Source organism: Podarcis vaucheri (genome assembly GCF_965113315.1).
Source record: "Podarcis vaucheri genome assembly, chromosome: 14".
NCBI classification, from domain to species: Eukaryota; Metazoa; Chordata; class Lepidosauria; order Squamata; family Lacertidae; genus Podarcis; species Podarcis vaucheri.
In genome coordinates this window covers 6,809,413-6,834,757 of record NC_138752.1, presented here as the reverse complement: position 1 = coordinate 6,834,757, position 25,345 = coordinate 6,809,413, and the positions used below count along the sequence as shown (strand labels likewise).

Sequence of the window (25,345 nt, the reverse complement as noted above, 5' to 3'; positions counted from 1 at the left end):
TGATCTTGGCTCAGTCACTATTTCTCAGCCTCACAGGAGAACCACCCCTGAGCTCTTTGGAGAAGAAGCTAGATCAAAACAACCAGTACTTGTTATCAGTTCTTCAAACGTTGCTTACAAATCTCAAGAGCCTGGAATATAACATTGGCGGTCAGCTGCATGGAATTGCATATCCATGACCAGGAAGGCCATATGCTGCTCTAAAGATCTTTCTGGGAAGGGAGCAATTAGAGAACAAATAAATCTTTTGACCCTATAAAAATTACAAAATAGTAACTTGTATAATTCAGTTTCTAACTCCTACCTTTTACATGGGCATACACGCTTCACATATGGCATGCTGTTAAATCTCTTTTCAAAAATAGCTGGCAAGAAAATGCTGCAGGAAATTAATGCAAATGGTTTCCTATACTTTAGGAAAAGTAACAACTTAAAGTAATTAACAGTCACCTTGTGGATTCACAACACCTCCTGATCTGATGATGAGGATAATGGTGGTGGTGGTTGTTGTTGTTGTTGCTGTTGCTGTTGTTATTCTATACACTGTTTACTTGCTAAAATGGCTTCTATGTATTGAAGAACATGCCTGTCATAGAGCAGGGATGGATAATCTACGACCCTCCAGTTGTTGAATGGACTCCAAACTCCTATCAACCCCAGCCAGCATTGGGAGTTGTAGTCCAACAAAATCTAGAAGGCTCCGCATCTTAATTCCTGTTACAGAGCTCTGATGTCAAATTACATTGATCTGTTTAAGAGAAACCAGATGTTTGCATTATTGTAGGGCACTGAAGCTCTGGCTATGGCTCAAGCTTTGTTTTAAACCAGTGGGTATTGCCCCCTTGATATTGAGGGACGATTTCCAATCATCGTGAGAAAGGGAGGTCACTAACGAGGTTCAATCCTGCGGATTGTCTCACCTTTACTTTGAGTCTATGACATACAATCAAGCTAGAGCTGTGATCTCCCGGAGACTGAGTGACATTGCCAGACAAGAGGACATAGCCCAGGTAAAACCAGGGATGTTCCTAGGGGACCAGATTTATCGGACCATACCAGCCCCCTACCTTGCAGAAATTCACTATGTGGAATACCGTAGACTTCTTACAGCGGCTAGATTAAATGTCCTTGACTCTGCGATATTGTGGGGAAGGTAAAGGGGAGTACCATACGCCCAGAGAACCTGTCATTGTGCCATGGGTGTGGTTGAATCCACCGAACACATTCTCTTGACTTGCCCTTCTTATGCTGAGCTTAGACATAATTTTATAGACCCACTCCTATGTCAATCTAGCTTCCTATCCGGAGAAAACCAGGTTTTACACTTGCTGAATAACGTCACTAGAGCTATACCTTCCTTGGTGGCCAAATTTCTTTTTTTAGCTTTTAAGCGTCGCAAGATTATAATTGACTGTATTGATATGGGGCTATCTGTTTAGCCCATTTTAGTGTTGGCTAAGTTCTAAAATTTTCCTGGAGCTTTTAACTGTGTATTGACAAATGTATTTTTTTTCCTGACTGACGGTCGAATAAAAAGGTTGATGATGATGATGTAGGGCACTGAAAAAAAGAGGGTACTGCCATACCACACATACAAAATTTGTTTAACTGGAAATTCTTCTAACAACTCCTAAGAGTTTTCACACACTATCAAGTTAGAAGTACACTCTTCCAAGAGTAAAAACTGCAGACAATAAGTTCCACCCCAAAGCCAGACCTTGCCTTCTACTAAAATAGAAGTATATTCTATCCTAAGAGCTGTTGATGTCACATGTTTGGGCCGAATCATCTCAGATCTAGAATTTAGCCCTGCAGTGCTGGTTTTGCAATGAGGTTATGGGTCTAGTTGTTCTGGCCCTTGGAGTTACCTATTTCAGAGTGAATCTGTACTGCCTGGGAGCGCAAAGGCCCAACGGCAGCAGTCTGTAAATAAAGGACGTGACTATTTAATATATGTTTGTGAAGGTGTTCTCCCACAAAGTTGTAGAGATGTAGATTTCAGCTTGTCCTCTGCCGCAGCAATTTTTCAGTACTTGTAATTTAGTCTTGTGCAAATATTTTGTTTATAAACCCTGCCTGGAATATTGCATACTTTAGTCAAAGCTGTTTATCATTTGGTATAGAGCTTCTTATTTACAGGAAAGAAAATGCTGAGTGCAGTTAACATGAACAGCATGATTCACACTGCTTCAAACAATTTTGCAAGCTAGGTATTTTATTTGCTTGGTCTCTTGACAGTTGCTGGGGGCAAATTGCTTGAGCAGAAAATTGGTAACTTTCTTTTGCTTTTTTAACAGTAATGTGTCCGTTTTTCAAGTAAGCGATAGTGAAATATGTGTCAGTCTTATTAACCTCCCAAGAAACTCCAATTCTGTGTTACAAGAGGGATAGATTATCTAGGTCTCAACCCCTGCATGCCTTGCAGTCTTAAGCAGCAATTTGTAAATAACATTTTTTTTTCAATATCAAACAGCAAAAATAATTTCATACTTGGAAGGCATCAAAAGCTAGCATTTTTCATTACAGGTTTAGCAACTGTATCAAATGTATTTTTTTCAAGTTCCTCATTTTAAGCCAAAGTGTGGAAATTAATAATGGTAGTTTTTGCTTCTGATAAAAATCAGCCTTTTAAAGTATCAAACATTTGTACTTGTTTTCTTTTATGTACCCTTTATGCTGTGTTGATATATTGTTAAATCTCGACTTAGGAGGTTCTCTGCATGTAGGTAGTTCATTTTTATTTTTAATTTTATAGGAAAGACATCAGAAAGAACTCAATTTCCATTGTTTGGTCGAGAACCAGGACTCTCAGGCTGTCAGGTAAATGTTTTAGTTTTAAAACATTTCAGCAGCTTATTAGTACTAATGCTGTTAGTGTTTCTGGGCATGCAGAGGTAATGCAGATGGCTTGTGATTGTATAGGTTCTGGATATGTATGTTTGAAGTTAGTTTTCTGCTCTGCAATTCTCCCATTTTATCAATATATCAATATCATGCCTCTACGATGCTTCACCTGCAGGTCCTGATTTTCTAACCATGGTTAGGAGATTGGGGACATGCTATAAAGTCTCTTGTTGTATATCTTTCTTGCCATGGTTTGCTCTAACCTTACTATCAGTGATGTAACCATGATGTGTATCAGTTCTAAGTAGCAATGGAGGCTTGGCTCTTAGGACACATCTGGCACTGCCCTGCCAACCTCAGTCTGCCCTGAGCCAATCCCCACCTGCCCGCCTTTACAACCAATGAGGGGTGGCTCTGCCTGCCATTTGCTCTGGCTCACTTCCTGTTGGTTTTTCAGTCTTCTGCTATACTCCTCCCCCTCTGTGAAGCTACAGTCCTCCCGCTCTATCTTGTTATCTTTTTGTGCAATAGCTTTTGTAATATGTGTACAGTCATCTGTATTTTTGAATTTTAATATTGACTGAAAGCTACCTTGTGAGGGTAGTCACACTAGAAGGCAGCTTATAAATCTGTTAAATAAATATTTTATTACTATAATTATTAGAGTTTATAACTACAATTTAATATTATGGTTCAGGCAATCTGCAAGTTGTCTTGTTCTCCAATTCCACGACTGCTAGGTTTGCCTCAGAATATAAGGTTAAAAGCTTTGTTAAATGCTTCCAAAGTTTGCTTTGCAATGCTTCTGTCAACAAATGATCTGTGTTGCACATTTCAGGCACTCTCAGTTTGCAAGGCAATAGTAAGTGGCACTTCCTGAGACCTTTTGTTGTACATTGCCAAGGATCTGGAGTGAGCATGTGCAAAAAGGCATGCCTGAAAGATCCTTTTACAATATCCAAAACAGATTTGCACCACTGAAATTTCTCAGATCTGTATGTAGCAACAATATGCTTTCTGCATAAGCCCACTTACATCAATAGACAAATACATGATGCTTAGCACCAAACAGCAAAGGGAAGCGAATATCTATCTAAATAAGACTGAACAGTCCCTGAAACGAGGAGCTCAAAGTTTGCCCACACACACCCTGTGACGGACAGGGGAGACAGGGAGTGCATTTAAAAGGGCAGCAGGCAGCTACAGCTCTTCCTCTTCCTCAACCTTTGTTCTAACAGCACAGTATTCAAATGAATTGGAAAAATTAGGAGCAGTTTTTACTTTGGAGTCGTGCAGGGCGGCTTTTCTAGCCCCAAACCCTCAGTGCCAGCCAGATGATCTGCACTGTGGCTGGAGAAACGGCATTTCACTCAGGCAGCAGCAAACTTACTCAGGAGTCAGGTAGGGAAGCATTCTCACTTGTGCAGCAGCACCAGCAATTTGAATCCTGGGGTGCCTGTCAGTGTCTGTCAGTCTTCTGCGGTAGCCCAGGCTTCTGGTTTCCTGTCGGGTGCAAGCCCCATCTTTGCCAACCCGCGTTCACCCATGCTTTCCCCCTCCACCTTACGAGTGAGCAAGGGCCGCCTTCTCCCACTCCCCATCCCTCCCCTCCCCGTGCACCTGGCCACCTGTTCCTCACCTCTCCATTGCATGCCTCAGCCCAACAGATAGCCCAGAACCAGCACAGGTTGATGCTGGGGATGGCTGAGACCTGGAGTGCCACATCAAAGCCCAGTGCCATCCCTATGCCAGCTGCTGCCACTGCTACCAAGGAGTAAGTGGTGGCCCAACAGCTGCAGCAGCGGACATTTCACGTCATGTTTGTTTCATGTGAGGTGGTGCTTCGTATGCTGCCCATCTTGCCTTCACTGCGCACCCCAAGCCTCCTCGGCCCTCCACAGGCGCTTCTGGCAGCGTGGGACTGGAGCTTACAGGCAGTCAGCACCATCATACTCTGCCTCCTCCGGGATGCGATTCTTCCTCTTGCTCCTCTTCCAATTGGTGGCTTAGCCATCACATTTCAAGCAGGCACAGAAGGGAGGCAGTGAGTTCGAACAATGGCAACCTCACTGTACTCTGCTCCTTCCCAGCGCAACTTGGTTTTGCTTTGCGCAAACTCTCGCTCTCCTACCACTGGACCCACCCTCTACCCTCACGGTTTGATGACAATTTCAGAAATGGAAGAACTGCGTCCCATTTTAAATTAAAACAGGACACAGCTATTTACTTCCAAAAATGGGACGATTCCATTTTTTATGGACAGGTAGAAATCCTATACTGGACACTGTCTTTGTGTTGATCCAGCCTAGATTTGTATTACCCTTTTTAGCTGCTGCATTCCATTGCTGACTTTATGGTCTGCTAAAACCCCTAGATCCGTTTTCTGTGTGTGCTGTCAAGTCAGGTGTCATTCGTACTGTATTTGCACATCTGATTTTTCATACTTTAAATACCAAACTTTTTATTGATCCCTGTTTAAATAATTTTTGTTAGTTTGACCAGTTCTCCATCCTGTCAATATCTTAGATCATGTCTGGTGTTTGCAACGCCTCCACAATGTCCCAAGATTTGATGTCCACTGAAAATTTGATGATCATCTCCTCCACTCCATCCAAGTCATGTTATAAAGTCGTTAAATCACACCAGGCCCAGAGCAGAACTCTGAGGCACCTCCTTTAGTGCATATTTGAGGCACTTGTGACTTGGAGCAAGATTTCCTTTTCCTCAGTATCGTGAAGTGGTCACCTCCACCCAAGGTCCCCATTCCTTTCATCTCATCAACCAGTTCTTCTGGACGATGAAATTATCAGCATATCAAGAATTTATTAGACCTTTCATTCTTTACTGTTTGATTTCCAACAGATCCCATTTATTTTTAAGTGCTATGCGATCATGTACCTATCTAATGACTTGTTAGCACAATGCATTTAATGAAAACTTTCTAAGACAAACCACCAGAGAGAATCCTAATCTATCTCATTTTCTGGCAGTTGCTATTGATTACTCATTCAAGGTTCCTTTGTTTTTCACTATCTAATGATATTCTCCAGAGTGAATTCTTAACAACCTACAGATAATTGTGAGCTTATTTCTAACATTTCCATGCAGAATGAATTTGCAATATAATATAATTTCTAAATGTCATTATTCCCCATGTTTGATGTTCCCATGGTTTTATTTTTCGAAAAGTAACACATTCAACAGTTTAAAATGCAGCATTTATATCTTGTATATATTGGGTTGTATTCAATGTTAGTCCTACTCAGAGTGGACCCACTGAAATTAATAGACATGAGTAAGTCAGATCCATTAATTTTAATGGGTCTACTCTGAGTAGAACTTGGTTGGCTGCAACCCACTATATTTATATAAAGCAATGTATATCACCCTTCATTATTTATTACTTTAATGCTACTCCCTCTTTATGATTTTCCTATTTTATTGTTTTGTTGTGCTCCATTGTGGTAGCTGTTTTATGAATGGCTTGCTGTATATGCTCTTATGTATTGTATGATGCTCTATTATTGTAAGCCACTTTACACATTAAAGCAAAGAATAATGTAAGCTTATTCATCGTATTAGATTTCCTACAGCATAAAACAGGTGAAAACCGAACAAACTATATATTTTTTGAGCAATAGGAGTGACTGTACCCCTAAAACTATATCCAAATTTTGTATCCCTTGAGTCATGTGCAGAATAATGGCTAGAACAATGTTTCTTTTGGTGCTGGATGGATAGCCTTGCACCTCAGTGGATATTGTGGGTATTATACAGTGGAGGAAAAAGAAGACACAGTGTTCTTCAAATGACAGGTGTATCTTAGCCAACTCTTTGGGGTGTATACCTCATAAGGCAATTTCTTCATGCAGTGACAAAATGTGACAAAAATACAACAGAATTCTATTGGAATAGTATTAAAATAGTAGATCATTATAAATATTTGCTTAATAGAATGAATTCAGTAGTCCTGCAGTCCATAGAATAATCCTTAACACTACTCTTGAGTGGTCTGTGGCTGCAGGTTCTGTGGATTTCCAAACTCATATCCTGAGTATTTTAAATATTTAATTTATTGATAGCTTTACTTGCCTTGCCGTTTCAATTAAACGTGTTTATTTGGAAATGGATGTCAGCACCTAGGTATTTTAAAAAGTTTCTGGTCATTCATTGGTTGGTGAATAGTCGGCACAGTATTTGTGTAGTCCCTGACTTTTTTCTTTGGGTGTCTGTTGGAGGTTATTTGTGGATTAGCTAGGTATATTTGAATTAGCTTACTGCAGTGAGCGCTTATTACTGAGGACAGTAATCCAAGCAGTGCTAGTCAGTATTCCAGGAGAATTGCTTGCTATTGATTATCCTTTAGTAATTGGATGTGAGTTTAGAAGACGAGGTTCCAGCTTGCGAGAAGTCTCCAATTCAGTTTTAAGAGCATTAGGAACTAAGCTACATGTATCATGTCAGCAAACTTATCTTTTTGAAGAGACCCCAGGCACTTGATCAAGAGCGAGCCTGGTATTGATAATACAAAGCTTATTTCATAGTGTTATGATCATCCTTGGAGTATTCCATCTCTATCTGATGCCCTCAGGGTAGGATAGATCTTAAGGTTGCTTGGTTCTGCTAGGCAGAAAAATCAATGAGATGTATTAATTACATCTGTATTGATTTTGATTTGGCAAACAGAAGTACTTCAAATAAGCTGGATAAAACTTTTTCAAGTATCAGCAATAATACAGAAAAATAAATAACTCATATTTTTAGAGGAATGACTTTTTAAAACTAGCACAAACTGGCCTGAATCCTCAAAATCTAGGAAGGTGTCATGGCACTATGCTAATTTAACAGAGGAGCCATTCCCCCCCATGTAGAAGAAAACTGAGAAGGGGACAGGCGAACTATGGCAACTTTCAGGTTTTGCAGTTGCTGTTAATACATTGATTGGAGGTGTCAGCTTCAATCACTACATAAACATTGCTTCTAATTGTTAATGAGTTAAATTTATCACGTCAGTGAAATTATAGAGTCCCACACTAGGATTTATTTCTATGTTTGGATGTTTTCCCCACCCCACTAGTTTGAAATTATTTTCCTCAAATAGCTTTAAAAAGTCAATTGGAAGAGGAGTTCGGTTGTAGTTCTCAGGGTCTGAGCCCCATTGTTTGGGGTGGGGGAGCATGCACAAGGCACAGTTGACCTCTGCCCCAGGAAAATAATGTGTCACGTCATGTCTTGATGTGCTGCGTGGCGCGTTGTGCACCCACAGTCGGGGGTCCCTAACCCTTGCAGTCAAGTGACACATAAATGTTGTGAAACAAACAAATAAAATAATAAATAATTCTTAGGCTTAATAAAAAAACCAACCCCAAAAAACCACAACTAACATTTCTTTCAACAGTGATATGAGATTGAAGCTGAATACCACGGTTCTCGCTAGTCATTGGTTGATGCATTAACCACATCATTTGAGACTTAGGCCCAGTCTATGCTAATATGTTATGCTAATAGTATATTGCTTTAGCAAGGCATCACAAGCAGGAAGAAGCAGTCTTAAGCTTGTGTCACACACTTCTCCAGTCCTTTTCAAACGCAGCCGGAGATGGACTTAGCGGCTTTTACTTTCACTTTCCTTAAAAAAGACTTGGAAGCTGAGTTGTTTTGAAACTGATCAGAGTTTGTTAAAAACCAGTGGAAAGCTGCTCCCTTGGGGCAAATGAATCTCTGCCCTCAGCAAGCCCTCAGTTGTCTGCCTTCTTATTTATGGGTGCAGGCTGGCCTGTGCAGAGAGGGGGCAGCCACCCAGGTACACTTGCCCTGGGCCTCAAAGGGCTAAGTCGGTTAGGGGGCTCCACCAGGAACTGGCTGGTTTTTTGTTTGTAACTTAATTCTAACAAGACTCCAGCTCTGAGCCTCAGACAAGCTCAGCACAGGCCTGAGTGCTGGGGTGGGGTGGGGAGCCTGGCTGCCACCTTCCTCCTCTTCAGTCTCACTGTTTCCCTTGTAAAACTCAGCATGGAGGAGAATGGGAACAAAACTAGACTTAAGTAGCTCCACTTGTCACTGACTCCAGCTCTGGTGCCAGTGGGTGCACCAGTCACCATTCTTAAAAACAATAATCCTGGTCTAGGCAACACAACAGGTCAAGGATTCAGGGGGAAGGGATGAATGAATCTGCTAACATAGTCCTCCTAGGTGTGTTGGGGGGAGCGGTGGGGAGGGGAGAGTGCACAAGCCAAAGAATCATGGTGGGTTTTCCTTTCTTATACTTCATCTCTTTAAAGCAGGCATCCCCAAACTTGGCCCTCCAGTTGTTTCGGGACTACAGTTCCCATCACCCCTGACCACCGGTCCTGTTAGCTAGGGATGATGGGAGTTGTAGTTCCAAAACAGCTGGAGGGCCAAGTTTGGGGGTGCCTGCTTTAAAGCTTAGTGTGTACCGGTCCTTTAGGCACAGAGAAGGTAAAGGTAAAGGTACCCCTGCCCGTACGGGCCAGTCGTGTCCGACTCTAGGGTTGCGTGCTCATTTCGCTCTAGAAGCTGTGAGCCGGCGCCGTCCGAAGACACTTCTGGGTCACGTGGCCAGCATGACGAAGCTGCAGCTGGCGAGCCAGCACCAGCGCAGCACATGGAAACGGCGTTTACCTTCCCGCTATAAAGCGGTCCCTATTTATCTACTTGCACTTAAGAGTGCTTTCGAACTGCTAGGTGGGCAGGAGCTGGGACCAAACGATGGGAGCTCACCCCGCCGCAGGGATTCGAACTGCCGACCATACGATCGGCAAGTCCTAGGCACTGAGGTTTTACCCACAGCGCCACTCCGCGTCCCAGGCACAGAGAAAGAGACTTTTAATGTCCTACTCCTGTTGGTTTGTTTTGCAGTCAAGTCTGATTCGATCAGATATTGGGCTTGGAAGTCCAGGTCTGATGTCCTCAGGAAAAGCCGGAACATCATATTACCCATTTCCTACCACAAATCCACGACGAAGATCACTTCATGATTCATCTTCTCTTGGTGAGTCAATCATACGTTAGCTAATGCTGCTTTCCCCACATCACATTTTTAAGATTGAGAACACTCTTTTCAGGGAGATGTCCAATTATTTCCCCCAAGAAATGTGTTTAATTATAGATTATCTTCTGTGAATTTTATATTCTGTTTAACCTGGCGGCTTAGGACTCACATAAGTTGAAAGTGGGAGAGCATTGAAGTGGGCTGTAGGAGGGAGCCAGCAGCTTGGCATTGCACTTTTCCCTTTTGAGTGCAAAATTAGGTAGCATCTGCTGCCTTTTTCCTTCTGTAACTCCTCCCCAGTCATCCATTCCCCATGTAGTGTGCAATCCACCCCAAAAGAGTTGTAAGAGCAGACTGATGTCCCAGAAGCATGTACTTAAACATTCCCCAATAAGGAGGTGTTCTTTTGGGAGGTGAACTCCCACTGGTTCAACTCTTAAACTAGAATTAAATTAATTCATAATTCTTAGTGTCCTTTAAAAAAAAAAAATTTGTATTTGAATCTGGAAGATAAGTAGCTGGGCAAAAGAGTTTTATAACAGCACCTGCTGCTATTCTGCTCTTTAGGACTACATTTTTCTAGTTCTTTTCTCATTTAGGCAGCTTTTCTTCGGCAATGCTACTTACTCTGTTAATGTTACTAATGCTGCTGGTTGATAAAATTTGGCTTTTCATATGCAGATTCTCTACAGACCAAGAAAGTAAGAAAAGTGCCCCCAGGTTTGCCTTCATCTGTAAGTATTGATGGTTGTTCTATCTTTCAGTAAACAGTTACCATTGGATTGCTTTCTTTGTGTATCGGTTACAAAGAGTAAAATTGAGCAGCAATAAGTTATAAAGCAGGGATAACTAACCAGTAGTTCTCCATAAGTTGTTGGACTCAAGCTCCATCAGTCCTGACCAGTGGCCAAGCTGGCTAATGCTGATTTGAGGGCGGTTTGAAAATCTAATTAAGGCTTGCACAACATAAGCCTACCAACCAATTGTGGCCATCTCTAGAACTGTTTGCACTGCTCTTCCTCTTTCTGGAGCAGGTGACATGTTGGAATTGGTCAAGTTTTTCATCCTCTTGCAATTAGCTGGACATGTTGAACAGTCCGCTTTTACTGAGCCTGGATCTAGACACAGTAAAAAAAAATTCAGGAAAATGATTTGTAAACCTCATAGTGAGAAATCATGTTGGAGAAAGACAGGACTCCACAGCACCATCTGGTGTCACAGTGTTATAATGCATATAAAACACTTTTTTTTACTAATGTAGCTGAGTCCTGAGTCTCCCTTAACATGACCTGTTGGAAGAGGGAAAGCCTTCTGTGCTGCTGCGACCCAAGTCAGTGAGGAGAAGGAGAAAGAGTGAAAGAGAGATTGAAGGAAAATTGGAATCTAAGGAATGGAGTGAGGAGAAGGAGGAGGAAGTGAGGAACAAATGGATTGGACAAAAAGAGAAGAGTGTGCTGTGGGGTGCACAGAGAAGAAGGGACTGCAGTTGTTGAAAGATCTGTGGGCAGGAAAGCAGAAAAAAAATGACAAACTGGGATGCAGATTGCAGACCAGTCCTATGCACACACAGAGGGGAGGAGGTGGGAAGCAGGCTTCATGAAATAAAGAATGGGAAGCAGAGATGAGCGTGGATAAAGGGCTTCAAAATGACCTGTGGTCGTGCACAGAGTAAAGGGGAGTTATCAGAATGCACACACACAAAATGCAAACTTAAAATTGTGGTAGTGATTTTCTATGTGTAACTTACGATTTATCCCTCTTGAGTCATCAGTAATGCTAAAGTGGCCTTTAGGGTGAAGTGAGTGTTTTGCCCCCGGTTTAGCTACACCTTTGTAGTGCTTTTAAACATCTGATAGCAATGATTTGTAAAATATTTGTACACTTTTACCTACTTGTCCCTGTCATGCACATTTCTCTCATGGGAAGAGGGGTGGCCCAGGAACTATCTTCTGTTCATGTCTTTTGATGTTTAATTAGTCATTATGTTGCTGAACAGGAGGACAGACAGATTAATAGCTGAGAATCCTAGAAATTTACATTGGTAATAATCCCAGTGGAACTGAAGACATTAAGATTCGTAGGACATGTGCAGCTCGGCTTGCCTCAATAGGACTGTTATTAATATGCATAAATCACCAAGTCAGATGTTCCTTATGAAGCCCTTGTGGATTTTCAAGCCTTCATTAAGTCTTTTCTAACTTGAGCCTAACATCATGAATGCTTTCAAGCAACCGGTTTGTTCATCTCCCTTGCTCCAAAATGTGCCCTTTGAGAATAAAGGGCTTTAATTGGGGAGTTGGGGTTGGCGTGGCTTGGTAAAAAATCATCAATAAATGTGATAATCTAATGCTTTTTGGTTGTGTTGTGGTATTAAAAGTGTCTTATTCTGTAAAGAGAATGGTTAATATATTAATCTGTATTTAAAATCCGCATCAAATGCAGGCAGGATTTTCCTCCCATCCCTCCCTTTCAGAGCAAACAAGAAAGGAGGGAGAGATGCAGAACATGTTTCTTTGTTGTGTAAATGGAGGTGTTGGGCTTTTATTCAGCAGTACTTAACACATGGCGCAGGTGCACTTGGATGAGTCATAACTCAAAGCTGTGCAGGCTGAATAGAATGGGCTGCTGCTGTTGCAAAGGCAGGAGGAAAGCTGTGGATGCAAAATGGGCCAGATCTTTCCTTCTTTGGCATTAGTTCTGAAATGGAGCTGGTACTCTGGTTTGTTTATGCCCTCCATTGTATTTCACAAAACAACTGAACCCAAGTTTCTGTTTTCATTTTCCTTCTTCTTCCAGTGAGATGTGTGTTGGGCAGACTGAGGGGCAGCTGTGTTACGAACTTGCAGCTTACCTGGAAGCCAGCTTACAGCTGGAGAGACTCTTAACAGATTTTGCTTGCATAAGCTCACGGGCTGAATAGCTGCCCAGTAAACTCAGGGTCACAATGGCAACCTCAGGAATCTTCCCCTCCCCCATTTCAGTTCCCAAGCAGGAGCTAAAAATAGACCAGCAGTTAACATTGAATCCCCTCATTGAATGAAAGAAGGAATGAAAATACAATTAAAAACCAGTGTCAATATTTAATACAAATGATACATGTGGAAAAGAAATAGGAGGGATTTACTGAGGGATTTGTGTGTAGGCAGGGTTGGATGCAGGGACGCGGGTGGCGCTGTGGGTAAAGCCTCAGCGCCTAGGGCTTGCCGATTGAAAGGTCGGCGGTTCGAATCCCCGTGGCGGGGTGCGCTCCCGTTGCTCGGTCCCAGCGCCTGCCAACCTAACAGTTTGAAAGCACCCCCGGGTGCAAGTAGATAAATAGGGACCGCTTACTGGCGGGAAGGTAAACAGCGTTTCCGTGTGCTGCTCTGGCTTGCCAGATGCAGCTTTGTCACGCTGGCCACGTGACCTGGAAGTGTCTCCGGACAGCGCTGGCCCCCGGCCTCTTAAGTGAGATGGGTGCACAACCCTAGAGTCTGTCAAGACTGGCCCCTACGGGCAGGGGTACCTTTACCTTTTACCTAGGGTTGGATGCAAAAGGCATCTATGTAAGGAGTGGGGAACCTGGAAAGTCTTGCATTCAAAAGAGCTCCCAGACATGATCTCAGTTATCTACAGTAATGTTTCCCCTCCTTCTCCTTAACCCTTTCTGTCCCAAATGTAACTACAGTTTCATTTCTTTTTCTCCCCAAACTTCATCATGCAGCCGATCTACTCAGAAGTAAGCTCCACCAACATCAACAGTAGATATGCATAGGACTGCAGCTTTAGAAGTTTGGTCTCATGCACCTTTACTATAAAGGAAGCCTAACTGTGTTCTGTGGTGCTTACTCACCAGTAAGCATCCTGGTTTTACTTGGTGTCTCTCAATGCTGCTCCAATTGAGAACACCCAGGCTGTTCAGAGGAAAGGGAGACTTTCACATCAAGGGGCGTGTGCATTCTCAGGGTCCTTCTCAAGTCCTTTTTTCTCAATGGTTTTTGCCTAGTAAAAGTCCTGCTTTGCTATATTGAGTGTCCAGGAAAGCTGCTCTCTTGGTTACTCCATGGTCTTTTCTTTCTATGTCTGTTCTGCAAGGTAATGTTTGCCTCCTTCATGGAACTTGCATCTTCTTTCATGTGAGGCATGGGTGATGTTGTTGGTTGTTCTGCAGCTTCTTGAAGTATCAACAAGGATTGTCCAATGCCTTATTGCTAGTCAGTGCCCTAATCATTTAATTAAGGGTGGGATGAAGAAGGACTCCCCATGTAGATAAGATGGGATGAAGGGCTACTGGCCACTGACGTCATAAAGGTACTCAAGCCTTCATCTTAGCTGTGGATTTCTCCAGTGTATTTCCTAAGAGGGGGGAACCATTTAGGGCTTGGCAAATTTCCCTAGATAAGGAATTGTTGCTGCTTCAGAGAAGACAATGTCTCTGATATTCCTCAAACACGTTCAATTTAGTGGAAGCCTGGAGAGCAGATCCTTAAAAATTTAGTTGGTTCATATGAGCAAATACAGTCATTTAAGTAACAGGGTCCCAGATCATGAAGGGTTTTTTGACCCACACCACTTCCTTTTTAAGAAAGCCAAATGTTTGCCTAATACATTACTACTACTATTACTAAGCTTTCTAGGGTTCCATCTTCTATCTGCTCCATTAAAGCAGTTCTGGCTAAGGAGACAGATAATAGATGTGGAAGCTGATGGAACATTATGCAGATCGTGTTTCGGATGGTGGCTTCTAGCCAGATAACATTTGCACACAGGAATATACATAGAAGGAACTCATGTGATTAAAATAATTTCAAAAGGCCTTGGACTTTGCATCAGACTCTGGCATAAATCCTGCTGCCAGGACTTTCATCAAAGGAAAAACTTGTAGGGGGTACTCTGTTTGCTGAGTGCTGTGATGCCAAAATAAATTTGGGATGCGCAAGAGGAAGGACGCTGAGTGGCTTTTCTAGTGTCTGCCAATATCCAGTTTCCAGCAGTCTAAAATTTGTGTGTCAGTGTGCCAGGACGATCGTGTCTTTGAAGCCTGGCAGCCCCTTTTTGTATTTTCCATTTCTCTCCTCATGCCATTTGAGCATAGCACTTCCCATTGCCATGATTTCCAAAAGCCAGTAGAATGCTCTGCAAAACAAGACTTCCTGTTGCTTGCTTTAAAACTTGCTACATGATCGTTTTGATTAAAAGTACAGTATGGTATTCTGATTAGGGAGAAGGATTAGATTATACAGCCATCTGCAGGAAATTTCCGAAACTGCAGCAGTACTTTGATACCCAATGATTGTATCTTGGCATGTAACCAATGCAATGGTTTATTAAGAGGTTTTAAACAGGAAAACCTAAAGTTATAGAGTTGAGCTAGCAGAGGGATTTGTTTTCCCCTTTACGTTTTAAGATTTTATTTTAGTTGGGGTGTGTGCATTTGTAATATTTTGATGATTTTAGTTTAGTGGGGATGAGACATGATGATGGTGGCATCAGTCTGTCTTGAATATTATAGAATAAGTCAAACTGTTGGGAGAGTTTCTGCACCTGCTGTGCCTGTAGAGCCCAAGATGGGAGAGACATTATGGATAGTGAGAAAGAAGTTGATAGAGAAAAGTCTCCCGCGCCCCCATAACCCTAGAAATTAGGGACATCTGATGAATCTGAATGTTGGAATATTCAGGACAGGCAAAAGAAAGTGCTTCACTCAACACATAGGTGAACTATGGAATTAACTCGCACAAGAGGCAATGGTGACCACTAACTATTATTTGGCTGTCAGTGGTTACTAACCATGATGATTGTGTTCTCCCTTCTCTGTCAGAGGCAATGTGCTTCTGAATACTAGCTGCTGAAAATCGTTGCAGAATGCTGTTGCTCTCAGGTCTTGTTTGCGTGGTTTCCACAGACATCTGGTTGGTCACTGTGAAAACAGGATGTTGGGCTAGATGGGCAACTGGCCTGGTCCAGCAGGGCTTTACATATGCTCTTCTATTTCAGTACCATTGTATACTGGATACATGCTAATTCACTTCAGTGGGTTTTTACTTGGTTGTAGGCTTGGGCTGTTGCTGTTTCAGAGATGCTCTTTAATTTTGTTCATGGCATTTTCCAGGAAAGGGTAAGATCAAATATATTTCATTGTCTCCTGTTGCTCATTTTACACCAGACACTCAGATAGGATCTGCAGGTGTCTTTTAATAAATGGGCACCACTTAGAACAAAGTATTGGACGCCTCCCGTCCTGGGCAATATGTGGGATGGCTGCCATAGCAGCATTTCATATAATCAAGGCATCCTTCCAGACTCTACTTTGCCTCACTATCTCACACAGAACTCTCAAGCATAAGGGTTTTATAATTTAATAACTATGTTGTATGGGGGGGGGCGGCTTCATGTCATGAGAGCCTGTGAAAAGGATTTAGGACTTCTAAATGTGATGAGTAGTCAGTACTCATCACATTTGAGAGCGTTAAAATATGCTGGTGGTCTCAAGCACCCTTTAAATGAAGAGGAATGTGTTACAGTTGGCATAAAAAACATTGAAAAGAGGTGGGGAGAGAAAGAAAGTGATTTTCATATGTGGTGGCTGTTTCTTATTGTGAAAAAAAATATCAAAACAGGTATTTTAAAAATAACATGTTCACCAATTTGGTTGCTGATCCAGTTTCTGCTGTTCCTGAAAAATATGAGTGTGATGTAGCTGTTGCACAGATTAAAAGTTCACTTTAAAAGCTGTAGGTCCAAAAATGGTTTTTGTTGGGTGGCCAACACAATTACTCACATTTTGTGATCGGTAGCTTCTAGGAAACCCAAACTGCAAGGGAATCTCCGTGTGACTAAGTATTACAGCCTGCCATGTCACACAGCAGGTTGACATGCTTACACTCGAAAAAGTCTGTCAAGATTGGTAAGAACTCTTTCACCCCTGTAAAATATCTGTCAAGCCTTCATGAAGTGTACTGAGATTGCCATGGATCACTTGACTGAAAGTGTTCCTGTGAACTCTTCCAGATGGAAATTCTTACATTTGTCTGTCTTTGTCAGTCAAGTAGGTCTTAAACATTCTGTCATACTTTGACATAGAGTATATTCTTCTGAAAAACAGCTTAATCCTAGAACAGTTGCTAACCTTTGGGGGAGAGCCTGAGTAAGATCTAAAGAGAGATTTAACATATCTTGCCTGCAGAAGTATAAACACTAGAGTGACATTCTTGTAAATCAAGCCATCTTAGCCAGTGCTTTGGGAACCCAAGAGGGCCCATGTGGCCTCTGAGGGCGGACAGAGAGAGTTGCAAGCTGCTTGGCACGCCTGCGCCTGGCAGCCTGGATCCTGATGCTGTTTTGCAGCTGTTCCTCAGCCTGTTCAGTTGGCTTGTTTTTGTTTAGGTCCCCTTTAGGGCCAAGGCCTCACTAGGCAGCTTCCAACATACGAAAAGACAAAATGCTTCATCAAAACACTTAAAATATATAATTATCACAATAACAATAAACAGCATTAAGAATAGCTCTCAACAGCACAGTATCATTAACATGAGAAAAATGTTTTAGCACCAATCCAGGAAAGAGCAGCATAGTAAATTTTAGGAAGAAGCAACTTTGAAGATCTTCAACGCCAAATTGAAGGCTTGTAAAGATGGGATTTGTTGTTGTTGATGATGATGATATTGTTGCTGTTGTTGTCTTTCTTGAATGTAATTTCTCTTTTATCTACAAATGTAAGCAATACAATTAATAATGAACCTCACCAAAGAGCAACCTTTTTCAGCTGTGGGCCAGTCCACCATCCCTCAGACCATGTGGTGGGCCGGGCTATTTTTTTTTTTTTGGGGGGGGGGAAATGAACGAATTCCTATGCCCCACAAATAACCCAGAGATGCATTTTAAATAAAAGCACACATTCTACTCATGTAAAAACACGCTGATTCCCGGACTGTCTGCAGGCTGGATTGAGAAGGCGATTGGGCCGCATCCGGCCCATGGACCTTATGTTGCCTACCCCTACCATAGAGTGATCACAATGGCAGAAATCATACATCAAATGCTAATTGAAATAAAATGTTTTCGAAGACCATCCAAAAGCAGGAAGCAACAGAGCCTATTGGTTGTTTCCATGGAAGGAATTCCACAACTGTAGTGCCACCACAGAGAAAGCCCTGTCCCTACTCCATTCCAGTTAGCATGGGCTTGACAGCAGGGCCTTCAAGGCTGATCTAACAACCTATATTAAGTTTTTTAAAACAATATCCCTTTGGTCTGCATTTAATTATATTGCCATATAATATTGCCATAGAACCTGCCATATAATATAAACATTAAAATGTATACATTTCTGTTCTTGATTGTTCATAATATTCATGGTAAAATATTCACATTTCAGCTCAAAACTGTCAGTAAATCAGAACATAGAAATGACCTGAAAGAAACCACAAAATAAGGATGCAAGTTTATTTTGAACAAACTCCCCCCCCCGCAACCCCCCATCCTGCCTACACACTGTATTTGAGTCTATGTATGTTATTAATGTAAAATCAGTAAAAATAGTTTTTAAAATGTTCAGCATTTAGCTGCATTTGAGTATATTGTGTGATTCTTTGGACAGAGTCATGGGCCTAGCCAGGGGACAGCTGCTCCCCCAAATCAATTAAATCAATAAAAATACTTAACTAACTGAGGTTCTGCCCCCGCCAGCAACATGAAGGCTGCACCCCCACAACATAAATTCCTGTTTACCCAAGTTGAGAATTCTTAGTAAGACTGATATATGGTATTTATTGATTGCATTTAACCTTCCTATTTTTGTTATACCTTGCTTTATTTTTGTAAGGGTGCATTGAAATGAAATCTTAAGGTCTGAATTACATCATTCAGGGAGAAAAGAAAAGAAATATTAATTTTAATATTAACCAACATTAAAAAAATTAAGTAAAAATGTCACTAAAATGAATTGGAAAATATGTTTAAAACAGACAGCTACAAGGCCAGGCTTATTTTGTTATGTCAATTTAAATATTAATTATAGTCTGTTTTTGTATGTTCATAACTATTAGACTGATGTGTGAATTCTGTGTCCTAAAGTACCACATTTCCCCCCTCAGCTCTTTGAAAGGACATTGGATGTCCTCTGACCCTGGGCTCTAACAGGCACCTAATGATGAAGGGCTTATTGCTTTTTTTGGTCCAGGAAGCAATTAGCTGTCTAGGTCCTCCTCCTCCTTCTCCCAGCGTGTAATTCAGCATTTCAAACCAGTGAGTGGCGTATTCGTGAAAGTTGGAAGCAGCTTTAGAGAGAACCAGATGGAAGTATGGCTGGAGATGCATGAAGTTTGGTCTCTGCTGCCACAAAAGCTCTCATTTAATTAAAACAAAAAAAGATTGAATTGCTAAGGATTTACCATTGCTTCCCTTTTTGGCTCTGAAAAATGGCTTTTTTATTTGAGTGCAGTTGCAAACTACTGCCCTTTTGACTAAGGTGTAAATTCTTAAATCCTTTATGGAAGTCCTTGTTTGTTTGCATTACAACTAAAACTGGATTACTTTTGAAGGAAGATTTTACAGCATAGTTTCTAACACACGCACACCCTATTTTCCTGTATTAGATGGTTCAGTCCTATTTTGCATAAATTCTTTCTGAGTAGATGCATGTGTGCTTGTATCTGACTGAAGAATTGCTGTGTTTCATTTGGTGAATTGATGTCTTGGAGGGAAGCTGTGCTCTTAGACTGCACGCTGTGTTGTTTTTAGAGTGAACATGTATTGTGCCTATCCTGTACCTGGAATGAGCAGCAACTCTTTGATGTATTACTACAATGGAAAAACGGTAAGGGGACTTTCCTTTTGTTCTGATACTTTCCGAAGTAGTGTGGCTGGAAATGTTGTTTGTCGTCTCTGGACTGGTCTAGCAGCTAGATATACTTGTATAGACTAAAATACTTAGACTAAATTGCTTCAGTTAGTGCTTATGATCGTTGCACATAACTTGCTTTTATTTTATGCAGCTGTTCTGTTGCCTTGAGAATGTCATTATTTCACTCATGTAGCAATGCATTTGAAAATGTGAAAGGCATTATTGCTGTTTCATGCAGCAGCGAAAGAAACTGAAACCGTTCCAGTCTTCAATCTGATTCATGAAGTTGAATCCTCCTTTTTACAAAAATACTTTCTATAGCCTGTGTAAAGATGTGTAAAGTTCTGGAGCAATATGTACATTTTAGAGTTTGATAAGTATTGTGTTGTGCGTTGGTCTTTTGTCCATATGGCTATTGTGTAATGTAGACTGAACCTTCCACATTTCATAGGAGCCTTAAGTGCATTTTATGGGTTTGATGGTAATCAAAACTGATTTTAGACACCGCAGAAAACTAATCCAGTCGTGTTATGTGTCATGTAATGACTGCTGCTCACTCTGCAAAGTACTTAAAAGCTTTAGTCTTTTTTAGGATTTTACTAACGATGTACATTGGCAAATGGCATTAACTAGAAGAGATAAGTTGCAATTAATATTGAGGCATTCCTATGTTCTGCCTATACTTTCAAAGTATGGCCTCATATTTTATTGCCGTTGATTAGCAATCTGAGTGATGTGATCCTGTTTTGTTTTGTTTTGTTTTTAGTCTTTTAAAGCATAGTCAAACTTCAGTAGCATTGCAAAATGCTAAAGGTTTGGTAAATTGCCCTCTGGACTATCTAAATCATTATAAAGTGCATCTGAGTTTCAGGCAACTTTAGGGAAACTTATTTTCTTTGGTGTCAACATCCCAAGCCCTCCAAATGGGAACCTGATTCTTTTTATGTCGCCTCCTAAGTTTAAGTAGTTTTGCAGTTTTGTGTGAAGATGGTGTATGTTGGAAAGAAGTAAAATGAAGCCTGCAGTTCCCCAGAAGCAATGGGAGTCTGGCTTTCATGGAGTGTTGATTTTATTCTTTCTCTGGCTCTGAACATTCCTCTTTGTTCTGCAGCGAGGGGGAAAGCTTTGATCTTATTAAGTATTTCCAGGCTTGTAATGGATGGAAGTGCTGGTACTGTAAAGAAGCAAGCCTCAAGAATTGATAGCATCTGCTTGTTATGGTTCATGGGTGACGCTCATGAACTTGAAGAGCTAGAAATTGTATAACAATTCCATATCCTGGTGCCCCTTCTGTGTTGTGACACTTTAGCGTTTAGGCTTTATGGAAGCAACTCAAAAGGGGGTAGGAAAGAGAAAGGTTAAATCATCCTGATTCATTGGTGTATTCATATTTGTGGTGTTAAGTGGAAAATGTTGGCTTGTCTTCTCTTCTGCTCTGATTCAGGGCTTCATTCTGAAGCATGTTTTTGCCTTAATATTTGTCAAGAATAGCTAATACACTCCTAAAACCGTATCAGACTGAATCATGTCCCGCCACCTTCTTTGTAGTATTTTCCCAGTCTATAGTTAATAAAGTCTGGTTACATGTTTCAGAACTTCAAATAAATAACAGTTTTAATTGTTAAGTATCAGAAGATTCCGGCATGCAGTGAGGAACTGAAAGTTTCAGTGGCAGTGTATGATTTAGAAAAAGCTACTAGGGCTTTTTGGAGCCCATGGGAAGGCCTGCTGTTCATATCTCTAGCACTCCTTGACCTGTCCCCTTTTGATCTTTAAAGGAGGACAAAAGGTTAGCAAGTTAACTAATAGAGGCAATATAAGAACTAAACTGAAAGGGATTCTTTCAGTTATCTCTGGATAAGATGAAGGAGGCAATCCTGATAGGCTCTAATGTGTTGGGACGGAAATAAAGTAAAAGTCAGATTTTGTTTGTTAGAATGAAATAAATGTGCCTCTTTATATTTTGCTACAGATCGGTATTTAAAAATTCAACTATTCCTCCATTAAGCCATAACATATTAAAGCCTTGTGGCTTAACCATAGAGCAAGAAGTAGTTTTGAGTAGTTTAATTCTAAAATGAAAAGGCAAGTAAGGCCCCCCTCCCTGCAGACAGATGCAGTGTTAGCAATTTATCAAGCTAGTTTTCAGACAGAATTTTGTTTACATTTTGCTCTACCTATTTAAAAAGTAAGCATCCATCTTCTGGGAACAAAATGTGCATTGTGAGTGTAGGTAAGCCAGTTTACAGTAATAGGTAAAATGCTGCCACAGTGTGTTGCACTGTCTGTATCTGTTAGGCAACCTCTGTCAGATTATTTTTTCGAAAGGACTGTTGTACTGTGTAAAGAGGTCCGTGGTCTGCAGTCTCATAATAAGAGTAAGAATAAAATTTTATTTATATCCCACCCTCCCCAGCCGAAGCTGGGCTCAGAGCAGCTAACAACAGTTAAATAATACAGCATTCTAAAATAAATTCATTATAAAATCAGTTCAAATCAGATTGATGGCAACCATTGGGCTAGAGTTCTGTAAAGAATTACCAAATAATTACCAAACAGAATAACCTGTTGACATTCTGGAGACAATGGGTTGTGGTTAGAGAATAATCTCACTGTATTAATGCAGTTTTTCTTCTGTGTTGCCTTCGTTGTATGCCACTTAATTCCACTTTAACAACTGAAGTTGAGGTAATATCTTGCCCCGGCTCTGTGTTAAATATTCCCATGACAGCTGTCAAACCCTGGTGAGAGAGCAACTTTCTGCCAACTGGGCCACACACATTATAAATCTGAGAAAGTGAATCCATACACACTCTGGTGATGTACCTAACATATCAGTAAATAGGGAAGAGTTGACTGGCAAGGAGCTGCGCATCACCGTCATGGACCCACTTGTGCATTTTGGATCAGAGTCTTTTAATGATGAATGTAGGTGTTCTTTAGAGTCTGGATCTGACAATCAGACACACTGGGGTTAAATTTATATAATCAGTGGGATGGAGGGATAAAGTTTTTCTTGAACTGTAAACTGGAAAGAAGAAGTTGTTTTTGAATTGTTCCCATGAAAGGGGGGGGGCGGACCTACATATAGAAAAATAGCATGTAAAGGAAAAGAGGAGGCTGAAGATTTCTCTTTTCTGTATGCAAGGAGATTTTTAGAGAGGAGGCTGCCCCCCCCCCGAAGGCTAAAGTGGTACAGTCATGGAAGTTTGAACACTTTGACCGATTGTAAAAACTGGACCTTTGAAATTGAATTGTTTTACACCTCTCTTAGCCAAGGGTAAGGGGTGGAATCCAACATAGTAGCAAGGCAATCATTCCATCAGTGCAAGGAGTTCGGCTTGCACAACAGAATGTTCTTTCCCCCTCGCCACTCCCTGCACACCCCCTAAATCTGTTCGAGTATCACCAACCCCCTAGAACAGATCTGGAGAGAGCATGGGGTGTACATGGAGGGAGAAGAGGACAGAAAGTTTTGTCGCAGAAGCAAAACATTGTTGTGCTGATGTGACTCGTTAAGAGAATACCGCCCATGATTGATCTTAAGAACCTACAGTCATCATAGCAGATTGACTGTAAATACTTGAAATTTTGAGGGGGAAAGTTTCAGAAACCTGAAGCACCATCCTGTTCTTTCTTTTAAAAGACATAACTCCATTAATTTGATTTAAGGTAAGGCATGCTTTCAGAAAAATATTATATTAACTTTATAGGACTGTCAGCATGTGGGGAGCAGAGAAAACAATCTTCATTTTAGATTTACTAATATATTACTGGATATCTCACATTTTTTAATTATTAGTATGCCATATTCCCTCATAATTCCTTATACAGATGCAAAGTTGAAATAGGAGAAAATATCTTCATGTGTAGATTTGGGGAGGGGGAGTAAAATTTGCAGCAGCCGTATGCAATTGCTGCAAGAAATATTTGTGTCCTCTTTTATCAGTACATAACATATATAACATATAGTGCAATATTAACCATGTCTACTCACAAGTAAGTCCTAAGTGAGTGTAGTTAGTACTGCAGCCGCCTATATTTATCAAGTAACTATGGTTAACAGATTTGGAACTGGCCGGGATTAAGAACTTGGTGTGTTACAAGGCTAAAGGAACAGTAGTTTCTCAGTCCATCTGAAACAGGGAGCTATGCTTAATTAGAAATATCCTTGCTTAGTTGTGGTGAACAGAAGAGCAGAGGGTCTCAGTGTATGAGCAAAAGGTTGGTTGATTCATTCATCACCTTATGAAAATCAGATATGATTGTCTGAACTCAGCGTCTGTATTGGTTGTGTTTGGCTGACTCTAGATCACAATAAACATTTGCAAGTCAAGACTAAGAAGGGGTTCATCCAGGAATCTCCAGAAGCAAACTTGCTGGTAGCACTACACTGTTTGATTATTCTCTCTGCTGTGTTGTCTCTAGTAGATATTGTACTGAAGTAGCCCAGGAAAATGTTTCTATCTCTGCACCAGACATCTGACTTACAGATCTTTTCAAACTGATGAGACAATGTATAAATATAGATAGGACAATTCACTTTTGCTGGCCATTTACAGAATGATAGAGCTTCATTTTTTTAATGTGTTCCTTTGTCAGAAACGTTTGAGAGAAATTTCCAGAGAAACCGCCCAATTTTCTGTTCTGCTGCATGAAATATATATCCATCCCACCCCTATTTGTCAATATATACTCTAAGTACATAAGGCCAGGGCTAGTTATTTCAAAAGAACTTAATTCATTAGGTAGGCTTTACACAGCACAAATTTGAAAATATTTTTTGCTGCTTTTAAAGATGAACTTATTGGGCACAAACTTCTTTTTAAAGTACCGTATTTTTGCACTGTATTCATTTAAGAATCACTCTTTATTCTGCAGAATGCCTTTGATAAACAGAAGTGCGTTATCACTGACTGTTGCTACTTTGTTGTTTGTTCCACGAAATGCCGCTTGGATCTGGCATAGTTCAGGACTGTCAGAAATACCCATTGCCTGCCTTCTCTTGCATTACCTCAAATACATTTAGACATTGTCTGCAGCTGCAACAACATTGACTTTAAACCAATTGACCACACTAAAGAGAGGGATGAAGAAGAGAGCAGAGTCATGCTCTTGTTTTCTAAATGGCTTCAGTAGCCCTTGACCTTTCTTTAGGTATGGAGAGAGTGACTTCAGTACTTTCGTTTCAGAACATTTTCCCTGAATTTAGTCTATCTCTAATGGTAGTGTCTAAGAGTACAGAGCCTGCTTGCATTTCTTAACCAGTCCTTCCCACCTGCCTTTAACTCCCAAATGTTTGCCTGCTGGCTTCCTTTTCCCATTTTGCATTCCCAAGCCCATCTACAGGTAAAGCAAGGGGGGCACTCCATGTCCCTCTCTCTCCTGTAAGGGTGAGCATGAAACAACTTTTATTTCTTTTGAGATTTAAAGGTTTGCTTCCTCATTGTCCAGGGTTCCAGAATGGATAATTTTCAGTGAACATTTTGTATTCTTTTGTAGTTTCTTGACATCAGATAAGACAGCATTGATATCTGGTTGTTCCATATTCTTTATATGTGAAGGTGCTGAATATTTAATATTTTCCTTCCAAATAATTTACCTGGCATTCCAGCTATTTGCTGCACTGCATGCTTGAGGTGCTTTCCTAATTCATTAAAAAAAAA

At 40.9% G+C, this 25,345-nt stretch overlaps 1 protein-coding gene across 18 annotated transcripts in view; it reads left to right on the top strand.

The window, feature by feature from the left end:
* Positions 1-25,345, top strand: part of TCF12 (transcription factor 12) — a 143,758-nt gene that overhangs the window by 76,813 nt on the left and 41,600 nt on the right. For 15 of the 18 annotated variants that reach the window (XM_082198458.1, XM_082198465.1, XM_082198460.1 and 12 more), the window contains exons 7-9: positions 2,756-2,820; positions 9,724-9,856; positions 10,538-10,590. In XM_082198458.1, the coding sequence (XP_082054584.1) occupies positions 2,756-2,820; positions 9,724-9,856; positions 10,538-10,590 (251 nt within the window). Of the gene's footprint in view, positions 1-2,755; positions 2,821-9,723; positions 9,857-10,537; positions 10,591-19,354; positions 19,653-23,332; positions 23,352-25,345 lie in introns of those variants that run through there. The other 3 variants (XM_082198455.1, XM_082198456.1, XM_082198457.1) reach the window with 3 other exon arrangements.